This window comes from Aricia agestis, chromosome 6 (assembly GCF_905147365.1).
Source record: "Aricia agestis chromosome 6, ilAriAges1.1, whole genome shotgun sequence".
NCBI lineage: Eukaryota > Metazoa > Arthropoda > Insecta > Lepidoptera > Lycaenidae > Aricia > Aricia agestis.
In genome coordinates this window covers 2,164,248-2,192,017 of record NC_056411.1, presented here as the reverse complement: position 1 = coordinate 2,192,017, position 27,770 = coordinate 2,164,248, and the positions used below count along the sequence as shown (strand labels likewise).

The following is a 27,770-nucleotide window of genomic DNA, read 5'->3' as shown; positions in this document are numbered from 1 at the left end:
TATACACTACAGTGTAAAGTAAATAGGCGGAAAAAGACTGCACAAAGACCTTTATATTATAGTCTGCAGCATTGATAAAACATAGTTTCTTAAGTCAATGGATAAAATCAAAATAAAAAAAAAATTTAGTTTTGCCGGAAATATGAAAGAGTGATGTTGTGTTTTTGTATTATTTTCCTAAAATTATGTTATCTGGGTTTTTAATGTGTAATATTGGTAGGATATTAACTATTAGATATTCCTTATCGTGCACAAGTGTAGGAAAGTGATGCAATATCCAGAAACGTGCTATTTTGAGTTCCCTCCAAAACTCAATCAAGTTTCAGTAAAGCGTCCACCACTTTACTGAATCGACTGACTTGACTTCTTGACTATATTGACTTTATACTTAGACATTGACTAGACTTTATTAACCTAACGGACATGACGATTTAGAAAACCGATTGTGAAATAGAATAATGTTTTCCCGCCATAATATACTCGACACTGGCCATGGTTATTTAGCTGAAGTGCCTTAATAAGAAAAAAAAAGTGATAACAGCTGTCATTCTGTATCAGCTGACAGCTCTTATCAATTATTTTTAACTTGAGTCCTTATCACTAGTAATCTGTGCTTGAGTCCGACACGTTACACGGTTTAATAAAATTATTTTAGCACTATTTAATATCTGAACATTAAGAAATTAGTAATATAGCTTTTATACGGGATCACAAATCTCTAGAAGAACTAAAATGAATACAATACGTCAAATAAAAGCCTTACCTTGGTGAGTCATAAGCCTCATAACTCATACATTTATAGAATTTGAAGAGAAAGCTAAGAATTACTTAAATTCTTCCGTCTTATATTATTAATACTTGAACTAATTGAATATAACCTTTAAGGTGCAAACTTGAATGGAGCTACCCGAGTGTTAGTAAGGAATTTGTTCAAGCAGCAGTGCAGTGCAGTAAGCAACCTCAAGTTAATATCTCAGATGATATTATACAAGATGTTATACAAAGGAGCAGATCATTTCACATACAATTTCCTATTGAAACCATCAGGTACACTCCTTAAGTTTTCCCGAGTTTTTAAATACTATTAATACCTAAACGACATTTAAACTGAAGAAAACTATGAATAACAAAAAAAGCGAAGTTTACCGGGGTTGAAACCTAGCAAGATGGTTTTTCATTAATTCATGTATAGGTCTACCAGAACCTGATGGCAAAAAATGCGTAAGTAAATTGACTCATATCAATACTGGGGTAATTGGAATAAAACATTTTGATCCTTTTTTTTTTCTTTTTACCGGCTGATTCTGTGTGTGAAACATGGAAATAAATAAATTTATCCAATGATCAAGGATATTTTTTGAAAATCTGTCAAAATTTGCCATCAGATTCTGGTAGACCTATACTTTCAACTTACAAGCATGTCATAGATTATATCAGGTATCACCAGTCACAACATTTGTAACCTTTTTTTTTTAGATTAGAAACACTGAAAAGAAAAAGACCAAGAGAAAAATTAATAAGAAACATAATATCTACATATGCAATAATGCATGAAAGAGTTCTGATTCTTATGATGGCTTTTTTGAACTACAAAAGGTATAACAAGTTTTATTAGGAGTTCATTTTTGTATACATTTGTTTTTCTTTTAATAATATGTTCAATTGTATTTTTTATTTTCAGAGAGTTTGGATCTGAAATTGAAAAGAAATTGTATAAAGATATGTCTGTGCCTCAGTTGGTTGATAGAATATTAAAGAAAAGGGCAGTGGTGTTTATGTATGCGAATGATTTATATTTACTACTCAATAAAAAAACAGGGTAAGCTAATCTTTAAAACCATACATAATATTATTGCCAAAACAAAAAAGTTATTCCTTTATAGTTATTAACCCATCAATCCCCAATACAAGCAGCACCCGGCTGTCACATAACAATTGAAAATCTATTGTGTCTGCAATTCCCACGATTGAGGTATTAATATGATTATTATGTTACAAGATTTTACATTGTACTGTATAGAATTTTAAAAAATTGTTCAGTTCAAGATAAGCAGCAAGAAAACTTACAGACAAGTAAGTTGTTGAAAATCTTAGTTCTATTTTAAACATAAAAAAACACTTATTTTCAGTACAGAAGGATGGGAGTCGGTTGGAACCCCAAATGAGAAGTATCCTCTGTTACTGGAAAACTGTTTGAGCTATGACGAGATGAAACTATCTGCCATGGTGTATGTCAGCGGGTATACAGAGTGCATTAATGATGGAGCGAGGCACAATGAGGGTGTTGTACATGAAGACAAAGCACAGGATGAGGCTGTTATTATAGGTGGGTTGTTGTTTCAGTGAGTCCGTCTAACTGTTTATTTGTCTGTTAATTCTTATAAGTGATCGCACAGTTATCAGTGTACGCTCTGCATTTTAGAATTTGTTGTATGAAATGATATGAAACCTCGCACATTCGTCAGCACCGTACGCCCCGCATTTCGTGAACTATCCGTTGCGTACAGTGCGTGCGATCAGCTTAAAACGAGACAGCACTAAAGCGATACTACACGGCAGCGACGCTAGGCGACACAACACGTCAGTTCTATGAAATTTCGCGTCGCGTGGCTGCCGTGTCGTGTGGTGCGGTCTTACCTTAAGGGGGCGACTAACCCTAAAGTATATAGATTTTATAATTCATTTTTATACTTGAAAATAAGCCCCGAATTGTTTCATTTTCGAAAATTAGATACTACATTATATTTCCGAGAATTCGATCTGAGCAAAAACACGATATCTTAAATTTTTCTCGATAGAAAAAAATCACAAAGATGCATCTAATTTTCACGAATTTTTCATTTATTGCCATAACCGTGCATTGAACTAAGTTAATATTTTAACTCATTGTATAAAATTCTATCATTGAGAGATCGACCTAGCGGATTTTTAAAATGTTGTATATTTATCGAGATATTGAGAAAAAAATAAATTGGCGATTAATCCTCGTCGTCCTTTTTCACCTGGCATATGAAAGACTAGACACACTGGCAGGTGAGTGTGAAGATGAGGACGATGTTTGATTTTTTGGGTTAGTCGCCCTCTTATGCACTTGATTAAATGGAAGTCTGCTGAATCGATTTTGGCGCAATTTGGTATGGAGTTAATTTGAGTTCTGGAAAGGTGCTTTACGTGGTAGAGCCATGCTTCGGCACGAATGGGCTGGCTCGACCGGAGAAATGCCACGGGCTCACAGAAAACTGGCGTGAAACAGCGCTTGCGCTGTGTTTCGCCGAGTGAGTGAGTTTACCGGAGGCCCAATCTCCTACCCTATTCCCTTCCATACCCTTCCCTATTCCCTTCCTTACCCTCCCCTTTTCCCTCTTAAAAGGCCGGCAACGCACCTGCAGCTCTTATGATGATGGGCGACGGAAGTTGCTTTCCATCAGGTGACCCGTTTGCTCGTTTGCCCCCTTATTTCATAAAAAAGGGCATAGGATATTTTTTATATCCTATCCTAGATAGGATATTTTTAATCCCAAAAATATTGTAGTTCCCGCGTAATTACGAATTTGGGCGCAACTGAGTTTCGGGCTACAATATGTTGTTGCTAACCGCGCTTTCACTAAAAGTGTTTTAACAATTTATTAAAGTGTGTAAACTAGACTTACAACACTGTTTTATTTTTCAGGTGTTGTCGGTACCCGCTTCGAACGCAAGGGGCGCATGGATTGGGAAGATATTCTGATAACCAAAGAACAGAACACAGCTGAGAATGGCTATGGACAAGAGGGCAACACTGCTAAGAAAAGGTGGCGACAGTTGTGGGCAGACTTTTATCAGGTGATTCCCAAAATTCACACAAAACAATGTACCTACTGTCATTTTTAGAACCCCAAAACTTTTAAAAACCCCCATAATCGCGCTGCAAAATGTGCCGAATTCATTTTGCGGTTGTGAGGTAGATACTTTCCCGGAAAACGAAATAGAATAGTTTTTATCGTTATAATATATAGTCTATTGATAATAGATGAACAAACTGCAGTGCTAAACAGTCGTGGGCAACATGTTCCTTAAGGTCACAGCACACATCTCAACTCGGAAAGGGATCGTCACCGTATCGCCTTCGCCTCGCCGTCAACCAGTCGTCAACCTAACGTATGCACGTAACCAAAGCGTATCAGTAGCGCCTGCACGTCAACTCGGCTACGGCTAGGCGACGCCTCTCTTACGGCTCGCCGACCGCTGCCCCCTTCCGAGGCGAGGCGATACGTTACGGTTCCGCTTAGTGTGCGTTGCAGTAGGGAGTTTCATACAAACAATATTGAACGGCTCGAGGCGATAAGCTATGTCCACATTGTGCACTTTCTTCATCTTCAATTTTCGTCATCAACTTTCATATTGGCGCATTCAATAATTGAATGCGTCAAGGAACGCAACGCCATTATTGTCATTTTTGAAGTTTTGGATACGGTCAGAGGGCATACGTTGCGGGCATACCTCACGTTTGCTGTTAACTGCGCTATAACGCATGCCCTTGAAGAACAGAAAAAGGCACAGTGTGGACAAAGCTATACGGTGCCGATCCCTTTCCGAGTTGATATGTGTGACCTTTAAAACATTACCTACCTTGTCACTACATTGCTCCTAACTAAATTAAATATTTCAGGTACAATCCTACACATACGAGGAATTGCAATCGCTCGATACAAACAGTGATAAACTTCAACGCCATATAAGAGTGGCGCCGGAAGTGATATTTGACAACGAGGTGTACTACCGGCGACTGTCCGTGCTCGCCGAGACTACTCTATTCGAGGCTCAAGCGCGCGGCTCGGAGACCCAAAGAGATGTCTTTCTTAATGTAATTGGGGCTGGTGAGTCTGTTCACTTTTCTAAGTTCCGTGGTCTAGTGGTATAGAGCGCGGCTCTTGACTCGGAGGTCGTGGTTTCGATTACCGCGTTGGAAACATGTTAATTCCAAGTTTGCTTAGGACAATGCAGGCTGATCACCTGATTGTCTGACAAGTAAGATGATCCATGCGTCGGATGGGCATGTAAAATGTCGGTCCTGCGCCTGATCTCTCGCCAGTCGTGTCGGTCTTCCGTCTGACTTACGTATCAGTCTATTTCAGGCCTCGGTGTATGGAAGATATCAGAGCACCAGGCTGATGTGTACGTGCTGACGTTTGTGGAGCGAGCTGACAGCCTGCTGCAGGGGGGGCGACTGACGCACATCAGTGACGTCAACTTCGCATACGTGAGAGTGGGGGATAGTGTGCTTGGTAAGTAGGATAAATTATTGATAAATGACTGTGCAAAACCGTAAAATCACTCAATAATAATGAAAGGAGAGCACTGTGTTCGATTTTAGTACTCTTTGGTGGGTCGAGGAATGTGGCGGATGCGCGAGTATTGGTGCTATGATGACATGCTATTGGTAGATAAATGAGTTGAGATTTTATTGGTAAATCATGACTGGAAGGTGACACGTTATTAGTAGTTTTTAAAAACATGCGCCGATAACCCTCTTTCAATTTCTTTCAGCGAGCATAATTTGGTTTTTATAGCGTCAGCACTGATGTTTATACCCGAATGCTCAATAGCCATAATCATGGGGCCAAATTTCTCCGGTAGTCCAGCTAATATAAGCGACCCAGTCCACTGGTCATCAATCTCGAAGCCGGTACCATTAAATTTTTGCGCGGTCTCCATTATCTGGCTGAGTAGCTTGTCATTGACCCGCGGTTTTCGAGGCGTATGCTAATATGATTTCTCAACAAGCTTTTTTTATGAGCATATCCAGAATCGTCTAACATATTTTTAGAATCTTCCATAATGTATGTCGTAGCTTGTTTGATATGCCTATAAGCATCGATCTTCAGAATAAGCTTCGCTTTCGCCTTCAAATCCTCTGCATTGAGTCTCTGTAGCTGTAGGCGATAATGGTTCCTTGATGTTATTCGCCATTCCTTCCAGCACGAGAATATTTTCTGCGAAACACCGGTCGTCGTAGTTCTCCCTTCCTTTTAATTTGGGAGCATTACCCAAATAATTTGTAGACATTTTAATCGATATTCACTGTGAACTTAATTCCCGCGAATACAACTGGGCCCATAACCTAATAAAACGCAATGTTAAACTTTTGATAATCGACTGACTTTATTCCACAGATAATACATAATATATGTTATGTAGATAAGTTTTATCAATGAACAATAGTAACATAACTTCGTCACAGATCAAATAGTTGATGGCGCTAGTTTTTTTGTTACATACTTAGGTATAACACGTAGCGCTGCGCAGCGCAGTGCAGCTTATAATTATTATCTTAAATTGAAAGGTGTATCTTAAAACGCGTCTCTTAATTATATGTACTATTTTAGCATATTTCACTATAGTATTTTGTTTCAGCAATGTTTGAAAATACGGCCAGAAGTGAAACATCGACAAATCGAAAAATATTTTTACCCTGTGAAAAGCACCCCAAAGGTACATAACATTTTTTCTGTATAAAACGATTATAATCTTCAAGTGTGTCTTCATGAAAACCCCTTCCAGCTGCGGTATTATACAAAATAAAGTATTGATATAAATATATTATTGATCTTACCCGATTACGACGAAACCAAGAAGAAGGGTTACTGAATTGCAGTATGCTTATTCATTAAAATAATCGGTGAAATAACCTTAGTCACCAAGCGACGCAATTTAGTGAGGCTATAAAGGGGGCTATACAATTTATGTTTGTATTCGCAGGTGGTATCAACATAACCCTAGAGAACCGCGAGCCCAGCGCGCGACTGAGCGGCGAGCACGCGGGCAAGCTGCTCGTCATCACGTACCCCTGGGACGGCAACGCGCACCCTGGGAACGAGTTCTGGTAACTTTTTTTCGTCTGTATAATAAGTTATCTACAAAATTGTACAACTACCGTGTGTTTTCAGGCTCGGAAGCCTGTCAGGCTCAGGAGACCCGGCGGCGGCGTGCTCGACTCAAGTGTCGGAGCTGCACAACGCGCACGTCAATCCCGCGCTCACCGGCCTGAACGTGCGCGTCGCCGGCCGCGGCGGCCTGAGCACGCTGCGGGACTGCAGTCTCGCTCTCACCGCGTAGAACAGAGCGAGACCTCATCACTGCTGTGACCCCGCTCTCACCGGACTGAACGTGCGCGTCGCCGGCCGCGGCGGCCTGAGCACGCTGCGGGACTGCCGTCTCGCTCTCACCGCGTAGAACAGAGCGAGACCACATCAAGCTGTGACCCCGCGCTCACCGGGCTGAACATGCACGACGCACGAAAAGAGTAAATTGACGAACATATTATTACTTAAATAATATTTTATAAATAAAATACTTTATAAAATATATTATATTTTAATATAAATTTATAGTTAAAATAAAAAATATGACGTGTTGACAATGTTTTTAATTTTATAAATTAATTGATGTTTTGTCACTTAGATATCCTTTATTATGACTATAACACAAGGCGAGACGAGTTTTAACAGCTTAGCTAACTTGCACGCAAAGTTTGACACAATAATTAGCTTCATGATGTCCTTATCTTAGAGCCCCCTCAGACTAAAGATTTTTAGTCGGTACTCGACCGATAGTTTGATCGAAAGCCTAATCAGAACGAAGATGTAGGTATGTAGGTGCGCACACTAAACGATTTGTATCGGCCGATAATAATATGTACTGAAACCCCAATTTGGTCAAACTATCGGCCGACTAAAATTCTGTAGTTTGGTTGTCTCTTTAGAATTAATCTACGTTTGAAATGAAGTCATAAATTATTTGAATATTTTCGATTTATAGATTTCATTCAAAACAAAACAAGCAGTAATGCCAACTGCATATTAATATCAGCTCAGACTAACTGGATAAACAACAACAACTTCCGATATGTAATTTAAAAATAATTACAATAACAAAACAAAATGTGACTCAGGCATTATTTTTATCATCAGCAATAATTGAATATTAGTTATCAAATTACATAATGAACAATCGTTATTAATGAGTAATGACTAACATTATCTAAGGGCTGAATGTAAGTTTTTTTACTCATCATGAGAACACGTAGCTCGAGTAACTGTGGCATCCTAACAGAGAAGTGGAACTGGCAATCGATAATAATAGCTCCCATATCGGTTTCGGTGACGGTGGCCGGTTTCATTGAAACCAGGCCAGCTACGCAGGAGTAATTTTATAGTGCCCAAGTGTGTGCGCAGTACACAAGAGCACTCTCTATTCCTTTACTCTCGAAACCCGCAGGACCGACTTTTTACATGTCCATCCGACGCATGGATCATCTTACTTGTCAGACAATCAGGTGATCAGCCTGCATTGTCCTAACCAAACTTGGAAATATGTTTCCAACGCGGGAATCGAATCAATCGTGGGGACCTCCGAGTCAAGAGCCGCGCTCTATAGTCTATACCACTCGACCACGGAGGCGTTATGGCAATCGATGGTAACTAATTAGATGGCACACAAATCTTGTCTTCACGACGCGACGTCCTTTTGGATGAAATAAGATACACTGATACGATTACCTAGTTGTGATAATAGTGCCAGCAAGAATACTACTACATCTTCTATCTTCTATCTATAACATATGTTATAGTCAAAGTCCGAAACACAGTCTCTTCGCGGAAGGACTGGTTTATCCTAGGTTTGGCCAAAGCCGTCAGGCGATCCCCAAAATACATTTCAATTTCGCCCTTTGCCTTAAGTGTTTTTAGTCAAACCCAGGAGCTCCTAACTTTTCAGTCAAACGTCGAAAGTAAATTATTCTGTTTCGGTTTTGGCCTAGTCAATCCTAGAAGCAACTGCAAAACTCGGTGAAACGTTAATCTGAACATGTTTAAACAGGTTCATAATGTCTCTCGCGGTGTTCCGACCGATTGTTTTGTCATTTCATGTTCGTTCATTGAGCGTGCGGGCGTGTAATTGTGTAAAATTGAAGATGAGTGAATCAAACGGTGTTGTTGTTACTAAAAACGTGGATAAAGAAGCTTTATTAAAACAATTAACATTAACATTAATGCCTCACCATATCAGAAAAATGATTAATTTGCCACTTGAACTACCTAAGAAATTATTAAAACAATTAACATTAAAGTTAATGCCTCACCATGTCAGAAAAATGATTAATTTTCCATTTTAATTACTTAAGAAATTATTAAAACAATAAACATCAAAATAGGCTTGATGACTATTTTTTTTTCTTATTGGTAATTGAAAGACCCTTAAAAATAGAAACATTGCTGAAAGAATGACTCTGATAGCTTAAAAATTCACCAAGATATGACAATTCAAACATCTCATAAAATAGACCTGCCCAAAACGCTCCATACAAAGTGCTACGAAAGACTGACGTCACTCTTTCGTAGTTTGTACGCATCGGGAGAGAACTTTGTTCGATAGGTATATTAAATACTGCGTTTATGAAAGTGTTTTCATAACAAAAGTTGCTTTTAATTGCATAAGATATCGAATGGTATACAAATATTAAGAAATTTAATTAAAAAAAAAACGACTTTGAAGGCGCATAACAAAAAAAATAAAAATGCTATCGAGCTGAAACACCTTGTCACTACATTGCTCCTAACTAAATTAAATATTTCAGGTACAATCCTACACATACGAGGAATTGCAATCGCTCGATACAAACAGTGATAAACTTCAACGCCATATAAGAGTGGCGCCGGAAGTGATATTTGACAACGAGGTGTACTACCGGCGACTGTCCGTGCTCGCCGAGACTACTCTATTCGAGGCTCAAGCGCGCGGCTCGGAGACCCAAAGAGATGTCTTTCTTAATGTAATTGGGGCTGGTGAGTCTGTTCACTTTTCTAAGTTCCGTGGTCTAGTGGTATAGAGCGCGGCTCTTGACTCGGAGGTCGTGGTTTCGATTACCGCGTTGGAAACATGTTAATTCCAAGTTTGCTTAGGACAATGCAGGCTGATCACCTGATTGTCTGACAAGTAAGATGATCCATGCGTCGGATGGGCATGTAAAATGTCGGTCCTGCGCCTGATCTCTCGCCAGTCGTGTCGGTCTTCCGTCTGACTTACGTATCAGTCTATTTCAGGCCTCGGTGTATGGAAGATATCAGAGCACCAGGCTGATGTGTACGTGCTGACGTTTGTGGAGCGAGCTGACAGCCTGCTGCAGGGGGGGCGACTGACGCACATCAGTGACGTCAACTTCGCATACGTGAGAGTGGGGGATAGTGTGCTTGGTAAGTAGGATAAATTATTGATAAATGACTGTGCAAAACCGTAAAATCACTCAATAATAATGAAAGGAGAGCACTGTGTTCGATTTTAGTACTCTTTGGTGGGTCGAGGAATGTGGCGGATGCGCGAGTATTGGTGCTATGATGACATGCTATTGGTAGATAAATGAGTTGAGATTTTATTGGTAAATCATGACTGGAAGGTGACACGTTATTAGTAGTTTTTAAAAACATGCGCCGATAACCCTCTTTCAATTTCTTTCAGCGAGCATAATTTGGTTTTTATAGCGTCAGCACTGATGTTTATACCCGAATGCTCAATAGCCATAATCATGGGGCCAAATTTCTCCGGTAGTCCAGCTAATATAAGCGACCCAGTCCACTGGTCATCAATCTCGAAGCCGGTACCATTAAATTTTTGCGCGGTCTCCATTATCTGGCTGAGTAGCTTGTCATTGACCCGCGGTTTTCGAGGCGTATGCTAATATGATTTCTCAACAAGCTTTTTTTATGAGCATATCCAGAATCGTCTAACATATTTTTAGAATCTTCCATAATGTATGTCGTAGCTTGTTTGATATGCCTATAAGCATCGATCTTCAGAATAAGCTTCGCTTTCGCCTTCAAATCCTCTGCATTGAGTCTCTGTAGCTGTAGGCGATAATGGTTCCTTGATGTTATTCGCCATTCCTTCCAGCACGAGAATATTTTCTGCGAAACACCGGTCGTCGTAGTTCTCCCTTCCTTTTAATTTGGGAGCATTACCCAAATAATTTGTAGACATTTTAATCGATATTCACTGTGAACTTAATTCCCGCGAATACAACTGGGCCCATAACCTAATAAAACGCAATGTTAAACTTTTGATAATCGACTGACTTTATTCCACAGATAATACATAATATATGTTATGTAGATAAGTTTTATCAATGAACAATAGTAACATAACTTCGTCACAGATCAAATAGTTGATGGCGCTAGTTTTTTTGTTACATACTTAGGTATAACACGTAGCGCTGCGCAGCGCAGTGCAGCTTATAATTATTATCTTAAATTGAAAGGTGTATCTTAAAACGCGTCTCTTAATTATATGTACTATTTTAGCATATTTCACTATAGTATTTTGTTTCAGCAATGTTTGAAAATACGGCCAGAAGTGAAACATCGACAAATCGAAAAATATTTTTACCCTGTGAAAAGCACCCCAAAGGTACATAACATTTTTTCTGTATAAAACGATTATAATCTTCAAGTGTGTCTTCATGAAAACCCCTTCCAGCTGCGGTATTATACAAAATAAAGTATTGATATAAATATATTATTGATCTTACCCGATTACGACGAAACCAAGAAGAAGGGTTACTGAATTGCAGTATGCTTATTCATTAAAATAATCGGTGAAATAACCTTAGTCACCAAGCGACGCAATTTAGTGAGGCTATAAAGGGGGCTATACAATTTATGTTTGTATTCGCAGGTGGTATCAACATAACCCTAGAGAACCGCGAGCCCAGCGCGCGACTGAGCGGCGAGCACGCGGGCAAGCTGCTCGTCATCACGTACCCCTGGGACGGCAACGCGCACCCTGGGAACGAGTTCTGGTAACTTTTTTTCGTCTGTATAATAAGTTATCTACAAAATTGTACAACTACCGTGTGTTTTCAGGCTCGGAAGCCTGTCAGGCTCAGGAGACCCGGCGGCGGCGTGCTCGACTCAAGTGTCGGAGCTGCACAACGCGCACGTCAATCCCGCGCTCACCGGCCTGAACGTGCGCGTCGCCGGCCGCGGCGGCCTGAGCACGCTGCGGGACTGCAGTCTCGCTCTCACCGCGTAGAACAGAGCGAGACCTCATCACTGCTGTGACCCCGCTCTCACCGGACTGAACGTGCGCGTCGCCGGCCGCGGCGGCCTGAGCACGCTGCGGGACTGCCGTCTCGCTCTCACCGCGTAGAACAGAGCGAGACCACATCAAGCTGTGACCCCGCGCTCACCGGGCTGAACATGCACGACGCACGAAAAGAGTAAATTGACGAACATATTATTACTTAAATAATATTTTATAAATAAAATACTTTATAAAATATATTATATTTTAATATAAATTTATAGTTAAAATAAAAAATATGACGTGTTGACAATGTTTTTAATTTTATAAATTAATTGATGTTTTGTCACTTAGATATCCTTTATTATGACTATAACACAAGGCGAGACGAGTTTTAACAGCTTAGCTAACTTGCACGCAAAGTTTGACACAATAATTAGCTTCATGATGTCCTTATCTTAGAGCCCCCTCAGACTAAAGATTTTTAGTCGGTACTCGACCGATAGTTTGATCGAAAGCCTAATCAGAACGAAGATGTAGGTATGTAGGTGCGCACACTAAACGATTTGTATCGGCCGATAATAATATGTACTGAAACCCCAATTTGGTCAAACTATCGGCCGACTAAAATTCTGTAGTTTGGTTGTCTCTTTAGAATTAATCTACGTTTGAAATGAAGTCATAAATTATTTGAATATTTTCGATTTATAGATTTCATTCAAAACAAAACAAGCAGTAATGCCAACTGCATATTAATATCAGCTCAGACTAACTGGATAAACAACAACAACTTCCGATATGTAATTTAAAAATAATTACAATAACAAAACAAAATGTGACTCAGGCATTATTTTTATCATCAGCAATAATTGAATATTAGTTATCAAATTACATAATGAACAATCGTTATTAATGAGTAATGACTAACATTATCTAAGGGCTGAATGTAAGTTTTTTTACTCATCATGAGAACACGTAGCTCGAGTAACTGTGGCATCCTAACAGAGAAGTGGAACTGGCAATCGATAATAATAGCTCCCATATCGGTTTCGGTGACGGTGGCCGGTTTCATTGAAACCAGGCCAGCTACGCAGGAGTAATTTTATAGTGCCCAAGTGTGTGCGCAGTACACAAGAGCACTCTCTATTCCTTTACTCTCGAAACCCGCAGGACCGACTTTTTACATGTCCATCCGACGCATGGATCATCTTACTTGTCAGACAATCAGGTGATCAGCCTGCATTGTCCTAACCAAACTTGGAAATATGTTTCCAACGCGGGAATCGAATCAATCGTGGGGACCTCCGAGTCAAGAGCCGCGCTCTATAGTCTATACCACTCGACCACGGAGGCGTTATGGCAATCGATGGTAACTAATTAGATGGCACACAAATCTTGTCTTCACGACGCGACGTCCTTTTGGATGAAATAAGATACACTGATACGATTACCTAGTTGTGATAATAGTGCCAGCAAGAATACTACTACATCTTCTATCTTCTATCTATAACATATGTTATAGTCAAAGTCCGAAACACAGTCTCTTCGCGGAAGGACTGGTTTATCCTAGGTTTGGCCAAAGCCGTCAGGCGATCCCCAAAATACATTTCAATTTCGCCCTTTGCCTTAAGTGTTTTTAGTCAAACCCAGGAGCTCCTAACTTTTCAGTCAAACGTCGAAAGTAAATTATTCTGTTTCGGTTTTGGCCTAGTCAATCCTAGAAGCAACTGCAAAACTCGGTGAAACGTTAATCTGAACATGTTTAAACAGGTTCATAATGTCTCTCGCGGTGTTCCGACCGATTGTTTTGTCATTTCATGTTCGTTCATTGAGCGTGCGGGCGTGTAATTGTGTAAAATTGAAGATGAGTGAATCAAACGGTGTTGTTGTTACTAAAAACGTGGATAAAGAAGCTTTATTAAAACAATTAACATTAACATTAATGCCTCACCATATCAGAAAAATGATTAATTTGCCACTTGAACTACCTAAGAAATTATTAAAACAATTAACATTAAAGTTAATGCCTCACCATGTCAGAAAAATGATTAATTTTCCATTTTAATTACTTAAGAAATTATTAAAACAATAAACATCAAAATAGGCTTGATGACTATTTTTTTTTCTTATTGGTAATTGAAAGACCCTTAAAAATAGAAACATTGCTGAAAGAATGACTCTGATAGCTTAAAAATTCACCAAGATATGACAATTCAAACATCTCATAAAATAGACCTGCCCAAAACGCTCCATACAAAGTGCTACGAAAGACTGACGTCACTCTTTCGTAGTTTGTACGCATCGGGAGAGAACTTTGTTCGATAGGTATATTAAATACTGCGTTTATGAAAGTGTTTTCATAACAAAAGTTGCTTTTAATTGCATAAGATATCGAATGGTATACAAATATTAAGAAATTTAATTAAAAAAAAAACGACTTTGAAGGCGCATAACAAAAAAAATAAAAATGCTATCGAGCTGAAATTTTGGGAACACTTATTTTTCACCGTGATTTCTTTATTTTATTAACAAAATTCGCTAATCTTTGACCTTGTCATCATCCCTATTTTAAAAATGTTATTTTTTTATACCTAATCTTACAAACTAACCTCCGTATATTCCAAAGCATTTATTTATTTATTTTATACTTTATTGCACATCGTACAAAAGGCGGGCCTAATGCCACACGGCATTCTCTCAAAGCATCTCAAATATAAAAGTGAAAATCACGTAAGCTGACCAATCAAGTGTCAGAACTGGCAGAGTTAAGCGGTTAAGACTTGAAAGCTGCTTAAATGATAAAATGCTTCCAAATATACGAAGATAAGACACTTCATACCTATATCGGAGTTTGACTCGTCAAACCCCGATTTAATAAAATTGTGTTTTGACGTTTGCCTGACCAAATTAGTCCCTCCCAGGTTTGACGAAAATTGTTTAGTCAAAGGCCGAAAATTTACATTTGTTTGGGCTTTGATTAAGTCATTCAGTCTGACCTGAGGATTGACCAGTCCAACCTAGGAGCGCCGGAGCTTCGGAGTTTGCCTATAACATATATATAAAACTCAAAGGTGACTGACTGATTGACATAGTGATCTATCAACGCACAGCCCAAACCACTGGACGGATCGGGATGAAATTTGGCATGCAGGTAGACGTTATGACGTAGGCATCCGCTATGAAAGGATTTTGATCAATTCCACCTCCAAGGGGTTAAAATAGGGCATGAAAGTTTGTATATAATAATACTTCTTAACGCGAGCGAAGCCGCGGGCAAAAGCTCTTACTTACATATAATATAACTAGATGTCCCGCGCGGCTTCGCCCGCGTAAATTAGGAATTTTACGGAAACCGTACATTTTACCATAAAAAATAGCTTATGTCCGTACTCTCTTCACGTGGTCTACTCTATATCGGTGCCAAATATTGCCATAAAATTTGCTCCAGTAGTTAGTGAGATAAACCCTTTCTAATATTTCCACCGTTTTCCCTACATTTTCCTGAGTTTCTTTGGTCGTATTAGTCTTAGCGTGAATTAATATAGCCTATATTAATTCACGCTAAGACTAATACGACCGAGCCTTACTCGATAAATAAGCTATCTAACACTCAAAAAAGTTTTTAAATCGGACCTGTAGTTCCTGAGGTTAGAGCGTTCAAGCAAACATACTCTTCAGGTTTATAATTAGATTTTTTTTTAATTATCGCTTGACAAACTCGAGTCTTGATCTAAAAGATTGGAAAAGTACCAATTACACATAATAGGCTCATATCGACTACGCATATGTGTAATATGGTAGTGATGATGATGACGATGAATGTAATTTGCATAGTAGAATAATATTATGCTTTCCGTTCTTAAAACAACGCCGAAACTCCCAAACTTGTATCTATAAAGAATCAGGAGTTCTCTCAGCACCTTCCGAACCACGGTATACCAGGTACACCTCGGTGCAAAATCTTACTTGTTGGTAGCATCTGCTTAGAATACTTCTCACGAAACCGAAGTCACCACACGTTTCCCTATAAAATTTTATGAGTTCCCTCGATTACTTATGGATCCTTCATCAGATCACCACTTTTGTAAATATATAATACTAAATTAGCATGATACCCTATATACCTACCAAAAGAAAAATTTTGAAAATCGGTTAACAAACGGCGGAGTAATTGTTGAACTTAAAAAAACGAACATAACACCTCCCCCATTTTGAAAGTCGTTTAAAATTGTAGCCTATGTGTTATTCTGATGTATAAGCTATATTATTGTAAAGTTTCATTAAAAACCGTTCAGTAGTTTTTGCGTGAAAGAGTAACAAACATCCATACATCCACACATCCATACATCCAAACTTTCGCCTTTATAATATTAGTAGGATATTAATAGGACAAGACCTTGAACGATGTTTATAATATAAAATCATGTTTAGAAACGTGTTTCACATATCAGCTGCAAAACGGTTGCGCAGTTTATCGTCATCGGGTGAAAATATTTGCAATGCGGAATAAGATAATGTGACTTGTCATTGAATAGCTTTATCATAATAAGTAGTAGTGAAGGTATACTCAAGATTACAAAATAATATTAAAATTAGAATAATATTAAAAAGATGAATTGCATGTAACTTCGTTTGCGTTGTACCGCGACGGAACCAAATATTTTGCCGTAATAAAAAATATTCTGTCTTGGGGATAGGACTCCAAATTAGCTCCATGTCAAATCTCATCTTAATCGGTTCAGCGAGCATTTTGGGCATCAATAGGCTTAGCACGGCACGGCGCCGGGCCGTTTAGACAACAACCGTATGCATGTGAAAAGGGCCTGAGGGTCAGCCCCAGATTTATAAATAGGCCGTTATAGGCCGCGGCCTACAGACGGCAGCGTCCAAAGGGGGCCGATAGATTTGGTACAATATGGAGTGGCGGAAATAACATGGCCTACACTCATGAAAATATAAATTCGACACTGGTCAGGGGAATTACTAGGTAGTCGACTGAGAGACGACGTGGTTCCCGCTTCGCTAGTTCCAACCACCATTTGCTTTTCTTATTAAAATTTATAATTATGTATTTACCTACTAATTCCCCCTCCTCCATCTCCATATGGTGAGATTGACTGTACCTCCTCATCAAAAAGCCTCACGTAATTTGCAACGTAAGTAGTAAGTACTTACATAATTATTTTGTATATTTTGTCACATTACGCCTACAGTTATTATGCAGGAATGATAAGAAACTGCATATTTTAGGAAATGGCACCTAAAGGTTTTTTTTCAGATTTGATTGTCGATCTGCTAAACATTCGATTTCTGTGACTGTACATTAGTGGCTAGTGATCAACAAAGACACAACAAAGGTGGGAAAACGTACGTTAATAACAGGTGCGGTTTAAGCGAGTGACTTATCAAGATATTCGGCATTTACATGATAATTTCCTGTAATATGAGACAACACGTTCCCCTACAAACTAGACTTTAGAGCACATGGTGTGGATTGTAATAAAAATGTTAGCAAGTGCAGCAAATACAACTCAGCGTAAGATGCGTCAATTTTACAGATTTGGCACGATCTCAAATTGGTCGTACGATGTTTGTTTACATTTCTAAGCATTTTCATTGAACGAGGTGAGAGGTGTGGCGTTACGTCATATTTGTTATCGCGAATCGCAAATTTTATGCCAGCAAAACATGTTTTTGTTCTGCTATAAAACTTGTTATTGTACTTCCTGGCTAATCATTTAACTTATCGCTCTCATAGAGGTAACAAGTGTTCGCTACTGTGAACTGTGATAAACTTTTAAACAATCCAACGTGCATTGCGCATTGTACAGTGAAGCCTACAAAGAAAATTTTTACAGTTACTGCAGTGAACTAAACTGTAAAGTGTGAAGTGATGAATGAGTGATCTTGTTTTTTTCTGCAGTTGGTAGCACTGATCGCGTGTTTTGACGTCAGTGTCAGACCATAATATTTTTATCGGTGACATTCACTAAAAATAAACATCGGATTTTCTCTTTGAATAATTAGTGCTAAAACATTCTAGTGTTTCTAGTTACTCGCAGAAGATAAGAATTGTGTTATGTGTATAGTTTTGTATTGATTTGTCAAGACTGTGCCTGTTTGAGTACGTGACTAAATCAGTGTTTTTCAAGTGCGGAAGCCCGTCGACATTTGCTTAATAAGTGCTGTTTATTCGTGAAAATGTCGTCGTTCGGTGGACAATGGAGAGTAATTCGGCATTATCTCTCGATGTCCAACTTAAATTCCGAGGTGGAGAAGCTGGTCCGAAAGATCAAACCTGCTACTCCGGAGCAATGGGAAAGTGAGTACTAAAGACACTTTTTACCCTAATATTTGCTTTGCTTTGTTTCATTGTTACTCAATAGCTATAATATCAATCTAAAAGCCATCAAGTCAATATTACACGCAAGTAAAATAATCAATCATGTAAAAAACAAAGCATTTATAACAAACTCTATGTAAACAGAGATCTATACTTAGTATTCAAGGTAATAAATTCTAAATCACATCAATCTTACAGACCTCATCAAGAAGTTCGAAAAAGCAGTATCAAGCCGATTAGGCCAAGCTGAAATAAAGCAAGCTGATCAGAAAATTATTGAGCACACAGCCAAAGCCACAAGCATTCAAGACAAAGATGTGAAGATTGAACATAAGGCTAAACAGGAGAAGGAAGAGAAGGCGACTGATAATGGCATGACTCTTGGGTCTGAAGCTAAAGAGATGACCTTTGAAGGCATATGGGAAGGGTTAAAGTTGAAGAAAGACTTGCATTTCGGAAGAATTTCTGAACCCAGCTGGAAATCTAACAAGCCCATTATCACAAAGGTAAGGGTACTCAATTAAATAATTATACACTTTGCAATTGCACTTATTCCACTTTATTTTAATATATTTATTACAAAATTGTTAAATACACGACCGGTTTCGAAAAAATCATCATCAGGTGTGACAGTACATCAAGAAATGACAGTACATTCAATATCATGTAAGGGTACTCGTTCACTACTAGGGAATGCTTTAACGGAGTATTTACCTTATAATAATGTGCAGAAACTATTGCAGCGTTTTACTTACAATCAAGAGTTTCACAAATATTACGGGTATGAACATTTTCAACATTAATAAATCAAAACTATTTCACTGCCTGTTATACAAAAATTAAATATGAATTGTACTAACCACAAAATTTCTTATAGAACTCCTTTCACACAAAATCTTTACTCATTCAAAATATTTTTTATCAAGTTGAACATTTTGTTTTTAAATAATAATATCAAGAGTGCTTTTAATATAAACTTTATCAAAAGCTGCAAAATGAAAACATTGATTAATAACTCGCCATGTATCCATGAAATTATCTGCTGTTCTTTAAATGAGATAAATATAAATGACCTTGTTGCTATCTTTAATTTTTTGCACTACGCATGTGGTGAACTTGTCTCATTCTTCAATTTAAAACAATAGTACCAATATTTCCTAGAACTGTGTTGTTAATTTTTATTTGTGTTTCTTGTAAAAGTAGGGAGATTAAAATAGAGGCTGCTCCGAAAAAAACAATGTCTAGACTCTAGATAATGTCAAAAAGCAAAGTTTCTGGTGATAAAGTTTTTTGTCTTATTTCCTTATCAGAGCATTGTTTTGCTATCTCTAAAAGACAAATAGAATATTTATTTGGCACAAAAGCAAAGAGAAGATAGTAAATTGTTTTTGATATGTTCTTTAGCTTTGTTTAAATATAAATTGTAATTGACTTATTTTATATTAATGTCACATAAATTACCCATAATATTAGAGCTGACCTAATTTTTTTATTGTAAGTAACAAGTTTTTAATAATAATAATTTATTATTATAAGCATATTTATTCAAGACTTATACAATTTGATTTTTATACAAATTACCTACTTTGAGTTAGTATATTTCTTAAACTATGTTAGTAAAAGTTATTGTAGCCTTGACCCCATCCGGGTATATGCCTCCTCCATCTCATTCCAAACCTGTCTATGCTTTGCTAGCCAGTTTGTGCCTGCCACTGTCGTCCATCCACCTCATTTTTGGTCTGCCCCGATGTCTGTTTCCTGGGGGGCCTCTCCATTTTGTGATTTTGAGAGTCTATCTTTGGTCTGGGACCCTGGCTACATGTGCTGCCCATCGCCATTTCATTTTTAGAGCATGTTTTAGAACGTCTGTAACCTTCGTCCTTTCTCTAATGGTTTTGTTGCTAACTTTATGTATCTAAAATAAATAAATTCTAACAGTAAAATAGTACTTATTTTTAAATATCATCAGACTTTGGCTGCACGCCATTAAAACACAATAACTACGCAACTAATAATTGACAACAAGAATATTTACACATAATATTAATTATATTATCGTGTGCATACAAACCTATAATTAATCTTAGCACAACACCTGTATTGGTTGTATGGGTTGTATGGGTTGAAGCAAAACAAATAAACATGCCTTGTAAATATCACGTACTCTAAACTTGGCTTCAGTCTATCCTAAAAAAAATAAGAGACTAAGAGCAGTCCACACGGCGCGTTGCGTCGACGCAGCGCTGCCGTTGCGTTGTTTTACATACAAATAATCAAGGTGTTCACACGGCGCGCTGCGTCGTCGCAACGCACACATGACTGACAGCAGCTCCCGAGACGAGCTTCGTAATAATGCCGTTTGACTTATAGCCGGCCCGTGTGGCCGGCTATGCGTCAAACGGCAGCGCTGCGTCGACGCAACGCTGATGCAACGCGCCGTGTGGACTGGCTCTCACTATAGATTCTAGGTCAAACTACATGATACACTTTTTTACACTTTTATGTTCTTTCATCACATTGATACCACAAAAGAGCTTGACTTGAATTTCAATATTTATGTGGCACTGCACAACAAGTTATAGACTCAACGCCGTTGCGCCAAAGTTCGATAATCGCGCCAGAGCCCGGGACCGTGCATTTTCCCGGGATAAAAAGTATCCTTTGCCCTTTCCCGGGACTCAAAGCACCATACAGACAGACACACTTTCGCATTTTTTATAATACTAGCTGTCCCAGCGAACTTCGTGTCACTTTAAAACCTTCCCTAGACTTCTACGAATATTTTAAGACTAATAAAATCAGCCCAATCCGTTCAGCCGTTTTCGAGTTTTAGCGCGACTAACACATTTGAAAATCCATTTTTATATATAAGATTAGTACGGAAATATAATTACTTCATACAAAGTCTGTTACATTAATAGAAAAACTTTTTATGCTCACACTCATCAGCATTGCTAATGTAAATTTATATTGTTTTCAGAACTCGATCCACTCGAGGACAGCGTACGTGATATCGGCTATAGTGACTGCCGAGACGCCGGAGTGCCTCCTGACCAGGGTGGAACACTTCATACACCATCTGCAACAGTACCCTGAGGCGAGGGACTATGCTATCAAGGTGATCTCCTTAAAATATTACCATAATATATGTGACATTTTGTAACATAATGGCGTTGGAACCGTAATAATAATATACTTTATTGCATTCCACAAAATAATACAAGAAAAAACACTAAAATCTGAAAAAGACAACATTATTCTGGAAGCCTTATCGCTAAGTAGCAATATCTTCCATCAGTATCCGTACATTTTATGCGCGATAAAAAGTAGACTGTGTCCTTTCTCATTGTCTACTTGATGTCTGCACAAATTTCATTAAAATCGGTTATTCCGTTTAAGGCAAAGATGTAACAGACAAACTGACACACTTTCGTATTTATAATATTAGTAAGAATTATAAGGTTGTACCAACATGTAGATAGGCTTCTATCTATCGAGATATATTGATGATGATTGCTAAATAATAATATTATTTATCAATCTTTGAGTTTATGCTGTCAAAGGAGCAGCCAGAAATGTATACTCACGGACCAAGTTTATGTATCATATTATTTCTATAAGAAAATAACAAAACACAATAGTAATAACTAATAAGATTAACATTTATAATGAATATTTATATTTATGATATTGTTTTGTAAACAGGAAGGCGCTATAAGGGCGCTGATGCGAGTGCAACACAAACACTCACCCAGCTCTCCCGTCACTAAAGATCTCTACGGAATGGTCAATGAGGTAATTAGGTCACCTTTGCTGTTCCCGACTATAGTTATACGCATAGACAAAACGCGATCAATTCACGTAGGCCCGCCATGTGGCTATGAATCAACTTCTCCGATAGTACCTTCGCTCTTGACCCATCGTTAACTCCACAGGCTCTCGCCCTAATGGGTCACACGGGGCCGCCGAAGAGCCGCGGGCCGAATGTCCTGTCCATCGACGGCGGCGGTATCCGCGGTATAATCGCCATCGAGATCCTGCGCCACCTTGAGCGGCTGACCGGCCGCAGAGTCCAGGATTTATTCGACTATATAGTCGGTGTGAGCACCGGTGCCATCATCGCCGCTGTCATTGGTGAGTTTTTTTTTTGCTGGAATAGGTCAATAATTTGGCACTAAGATCTAGTCCTCACGGCGCGTTTCGTTGCGAATTTGCTAATCTTTGACCTTGTCATCATCCCTATTATCTTACTTACATGCTCACAACTCCAGCTGATTGTTATTTTGTGTTTTCAGCAAGCGGCGTGGGTAACTTGGAAACGGCCAACCAGATGTATCACACGCTGTCCAAACAGATGTTCGGGAACACCTCAATCATTGGAGGTAAGATTATAATATAGGAAAAGGTTTATTTTTTTGATCACACAACACAATATTAATAATGTTAAATTAAGAAAATAAAGCAACCCCCAATTCAAAAAATTTATGTAGATCCAAATTCACACTCAATTTTTCAGCACTGAGCGGGCTGATGATGATGAATTATAGCACACAAGCAACACGCTCGATAATGTCAAGTAATTCAAACAATTCCCAACGCTAAAATCACTGATCTCGTATTTAACTTGAATATGCCTTATTTATAAGCTTTTCAATGTATATGATTTTCAATGTATGTGATTTGTAATAAATAAATTATTATTATTATTTTTTTTCAAACAAAAAAAAAATTAGATTAAAAAAGGGTGGACCCCTTTTGGATGCTACAGTGCCAAGAACGGACAGACAGACACACACGTCAAACTTATAACACCCCTCTTTTGTCGGGGGTCCAAAAGAAATAAGTGAACAAACATGAAGACAGTTACACATTTTATCATATTGTGTATTTTATGTAAGTTACAAATCAAATTACAGTGCTCCCAAAGTGATAATGCGCATAGAAATTTTCGTAATTTTTCGGCAACGATCGTATTTCCCGAGCGTCGGAAGACGTCGCTGCAAGCGCTGTTTAAGAAAAACACCACTTTGCAGCGACGTAGAGGCGCCTGACGTTGCTTGGACCTTACCATGGTAACGCCTCGATGGCTTCCCGGCGACCGGCGACAGCGGACAGCCACCGGCTATATGATATTTACTTCTATTTCCTTTGAACAAAGTGCAAAATGAAAATTTCATAGATTCGGGTGTTTTCGTGATTACGACAATTAGCGAAGATTTCTATGCGCATTATTAATTTGGGAGTACTGTAATAGTTGTTGCACGTTACACAATACCGCCAAATACTGGTCTGATTTTCAAGTAAGCTCTCGCCCTTACAAGTTATTAAGATTCATAGTATCAGTCGATTAACAGGTACATCCCGGCTAGTGTGGACGCATTCATACTACGACACGGACGCGTGGGAGAAACTACTACAGGACAACCTGAAAGACTGCACGCTCACCGAGTGTAACCGACATAATACGCCCAAGGTGCGTACACCGGGTTTTTGTATACGATAAAATTACACAGCTTTAGCACTCCCAGTGCCTTCACCACAAGCCTTTCATTCTTCAGAGTTCAGCACGCCTTTTTATCCGGCGCCCTGGGCAATCATTCCTTTTAGTTGCATAATATAAATCAACTGCCTACAGGAACTTACGCTTTATAGGCCGCCCTGTTCTGATGTTTAATTCCAAATAATATAGTATTTATCCCTAAAAATTAACAGCGTTACTATTCTTTCGCATTACAAGTATCGCTTTCGTGAGCCAGTTACTGTACAGTGTAATAAAATAACGAGTGTGATTCAACAGATGGCGCTGATGTATTATTTTTAGTAATATAACATATTATTCCACAGATGGCGTTAGTATCGTGCGTGGTAAACACTGAGTCCCGTCTAGCGCCGTTCCTATTTCGCACGTACGAGGTTGGGTTCCGCGTTCGCAGCGTGTTCGCGGGCAGCGCGCGCGCCCGCCTGTGGCACGCGGTGCGAGCGAGCGCCGCCGCACCGACTTACTTCAGCGAGTTCCATTTGGACGGGCTGCTGCATCAGGTATGATATGATGTACCGACGAACACACTTTTAGATTTACAAATAAACCCTCTTATTAATAAACGCCCTATAAGCTTTGAATAGTTATACAGTGTTTTGTCTTCTTCAATCCAATTAAAAATTTCACTTGTGTGACAGGAACAAAACACTATATAACTATTCAAAGCTTATAGGGCGTTTATTAATTGAAACAAATCTTCGCTTTTGAAATATACCTACTTACATTTTTTTTGACACAGAACTAGATTGTACGTATAATTACGGCACAATTTAGCAACAAAGCTAGGTCATAAAAAATTTCCTCTTTTCCGAGATTTGGGGTAAGAGAAACACTCGATATTTTTAAGTAATTACTCATGTTTTTAAATATTTTTATAGCATGTATCATTTTCTTTGAGTTAAAGGAATGAAACCTTCCCTAGTTTAAAATAATTGCTTTTCCTTCCCTTATTTAGGCTGAAAGCATACAAAAACGAAATTTGGGGTACCTAACAGGAACATATTATAGGTAAGGTCAGAGGTGCTAAACTTTTTCTGGTATTAATTAGCTGTGCACGCATGTGTGTACATGAGTGTACAGCTACTCCAGTGAGAGTGCTAATGCCGAAGCACCAAAAGAAGAGCATATAAGACTGGATTGCACCAGAGGCGTGGGTAAAGTTGAAGTTAAAGTTATGGGTTATAGTTAAGGTAAATTTAACTTTAACTTTACCCTTAACTTTGCCCAGAGAAATTGACAGATGACAGCTGATCCAACAAGGTTATACATGCGCGTGGGCGGGGCGCTGCTGGTAAAGGAGAACTGTCAAAAATGGCGGTTTTTGTATGATGACAGCGTTAGTTCCTTTTTTCGCCACATGCATTTAAAACCTTGTCGAGTATGGTTATAGTTAAATATGGCGTCTTGATGGCGTCCATTTTTAACTTTACCCAAAGATTTGACATTTTGCACTGTAGTCAAAGTTAAAGTTAAAGTTACATTTAAAGTTAAAGTTAGTTGGTGCAATCCAGTCTAAGTAGAACCGTCGCTAATTAATATCAGGATATACCTAATAGTGCGCTCCTCAGGCTGGACTACAACAGTATATTCATAGGCGTACCTAGATAGGGGCTGTTGCCTTTCATGTACCTTTATAATATATATAATATTATTTAAAATATTTACCTACCCAGCGTTTTGATTGGCGAACTTCCTTTTTTTGGTCTGACTCTTATTGAGTTGACATCACAGGTTGACATACTGTTTGTCTAATAAATGCATTGACATAATAAACTATAATATAAGTCTTTAAATAAATGATATTAAATGCCTAATTAATAGGCCTTGTAACGTGTGTAATTTAAAAATCTAGATCGTACCTTACGGCTCACGCTTGACCATTTTATATAATCTGTATACTTTGATTAATAAGAGGGTAAATGTTTAGAGAGTTCCTAATTTGAATGTTGTCTGTTTGATATCGGGTTTTTAAGTGTAAGTTACAACGGCAGATGGCGCTGTTACGTATTTGAAACAAAGTACATACCTTTATATTTGCTGAAGTCGCCGACAGCAATCTAGACCTAAGAAAGTTATGACTTTAACATTGAGTTCGTTTTGTCTGTCAGGACGGCGGTATAATGGTAAACAACCCAACCGGTGTAGGCATACATGAGGCAAAGTTGCTCTTCGGTGCGGACTCGCTACAGAACGGAACAATCATATCTGTGGGTACAGGCAAGGCGTTGAACAAACACCTTGACTATCAGCTCATGAGTAAGGGAGTCAAAGAGGCTTCGGGGACCAGCTGGAAGGACAAGTTTAACAAGATATTGGACTCCGCTACGGATACTGAAGGTAATGTTTACTTGTTTTGTGTAATTTATTAACTGTCAAGAAAGTAGTATAATTATCTTATCAGTTAAAAAGGTAAAGACTATCAAGTAAGACAATCAAGATTTCTAAACTGTTTTTTATTAGTTTAACCGTCCTTTTGGACGGTTAAACTAATAAGAATATAAATAAACATAGAAATAAACAGAAATATTGACATCTAATATTTAGTTTTGTTTTTGTATTGATTTGGAACTTGTTACTTTAGCTTTGAGTTAGGCTTAGCATTCATCATATTCTTTTCTGTTGCGATAAACAAGCCTTTGAATTAGATTGGCATTTTATTTCAGGCGTACACCTCGTGCTAAACGACTTACTTCCCCCCGGCCACTACTACCGGTTCAACCCGCCGCTAATGGAAGAGTGCGCTATGGACGAAATCAACCCTGAGAAACTCCAGCACATGATCACAGACACCCAAGCTTACATCCGGCGGAACCAGCATAAGTTCGAGCAAGCGGCAGCCATGTTGATCCGCAAACGGACCATCTCTCAACGGCTCTTTGACTATGTTCACCACAAGAGCCAACTGATGGGCATTTCGCAGGCCAACTGACAGTCATGGAGACAGCAAGACTTGGATACTTGCTGAACAAGGATGGGTGTTCAAAATTCTTGAAAATTCCAGAGTGTTGAAGTGTGTGAAAGAGACGCAAGCTGACTAGATGTCGTACGAATCGCATATTTGATACTAAGGAAATTTACCTACATTGAAACACGACGCGAATGAATAATGAAAGTTACTAAAATAAAACGCAGCGTTTCTCTGCGTGAAATCACGCGAAAATTGGATGTGAAAAGACCTATTATTATTGTTTTCTATATTTTTAGTAATGTGGCGCCATCTTTTTTTCTAACTGTGCTATGCTCAGTTTAAGAGTACTTTAGGTTAAAGCTTTAAATTGATATTTGTTCTTAAAGTTTTATGTTTGAGCATAAAGAGAGCAAATAATAAGTGTATAGTTTCAAATTATATTACTTATATACTTTGTATGTAGGTTTTGTTATGTGTCAAACGCAATAGTGATATTTTAATAATGGTTAAACTTATATGTTTCGAATATTATATTAATAGTTCATTAAGAACTATATAATGACACCAACATAATATGAAATAATAAAATAGAGTAGATATAGTTTGAACAAATTGTTTACTCCTAACTCCACTATTTTGCGCTAATTTTAATATCTTAGGATTATAATATCTTTATCTCCTATTTACGTGTATTTAGTACATAGATATATGAGACAATACAAAATATGTATCCTAAATAGGCACTAAGTATACTCGGTAATAAACAATACTTACAGGATTATGTCGGCGTTTTAGATTTTAACATAATTAAAGTAAATACTGTAATACATTTTACATGTAAATGTCTGAAGAAGTTCTTATTGATTGCTTCTAAATTCTACTCTATAATATTATAAAACTTAATTTTTCTTGTTATTTTTATAGTTTAG

General features: G+C 38.2%; 1 protein-coding gene across 1 annotated transcript; it reads left to right on the top strand.

Moving 5' to 3' along the window:
* The first annotated feature begins 638 nt into the window (after positions 1 to 638).
* On the top strand, positions 639 to 27,770 carry LOC121728304. The gene is made up of 20 exons (XM_042116454.1): positions 639 to 767; positions 886 to 1,047; positions 1,477 to 1,596; positions 1,682 to 1,819; positions 2,130 to 2,326; positions 3,671 to 3,822; positions 4,649 to 4,856; positions 5,115 to 5,264; positions 6,394 to 6,471; positions 6,739 to 6,862; positions 6,927 to 7,042; positions 18,593 to 18,900; positions 21,375 to 21,512; positions 22,100 to 22,189; positions 22,330 to 22,528; positions 22,690 to 22,776; positions 23,749 to 23,867; positions 24,239 to 24,433; positions 26,042 to 26,270; positions 26,597 to 27,770. Exons 1-20 carry the CDS (start codon positions 733 to 735, stop codon positions 26,860 to 26,862), a joined length of 3,111 nt encoding a protein of 1,036 aa, XP_041972388.1. The 5' UTR covers positions 639 to 732; the 3' UTR covers positions 26,863 to 27,770.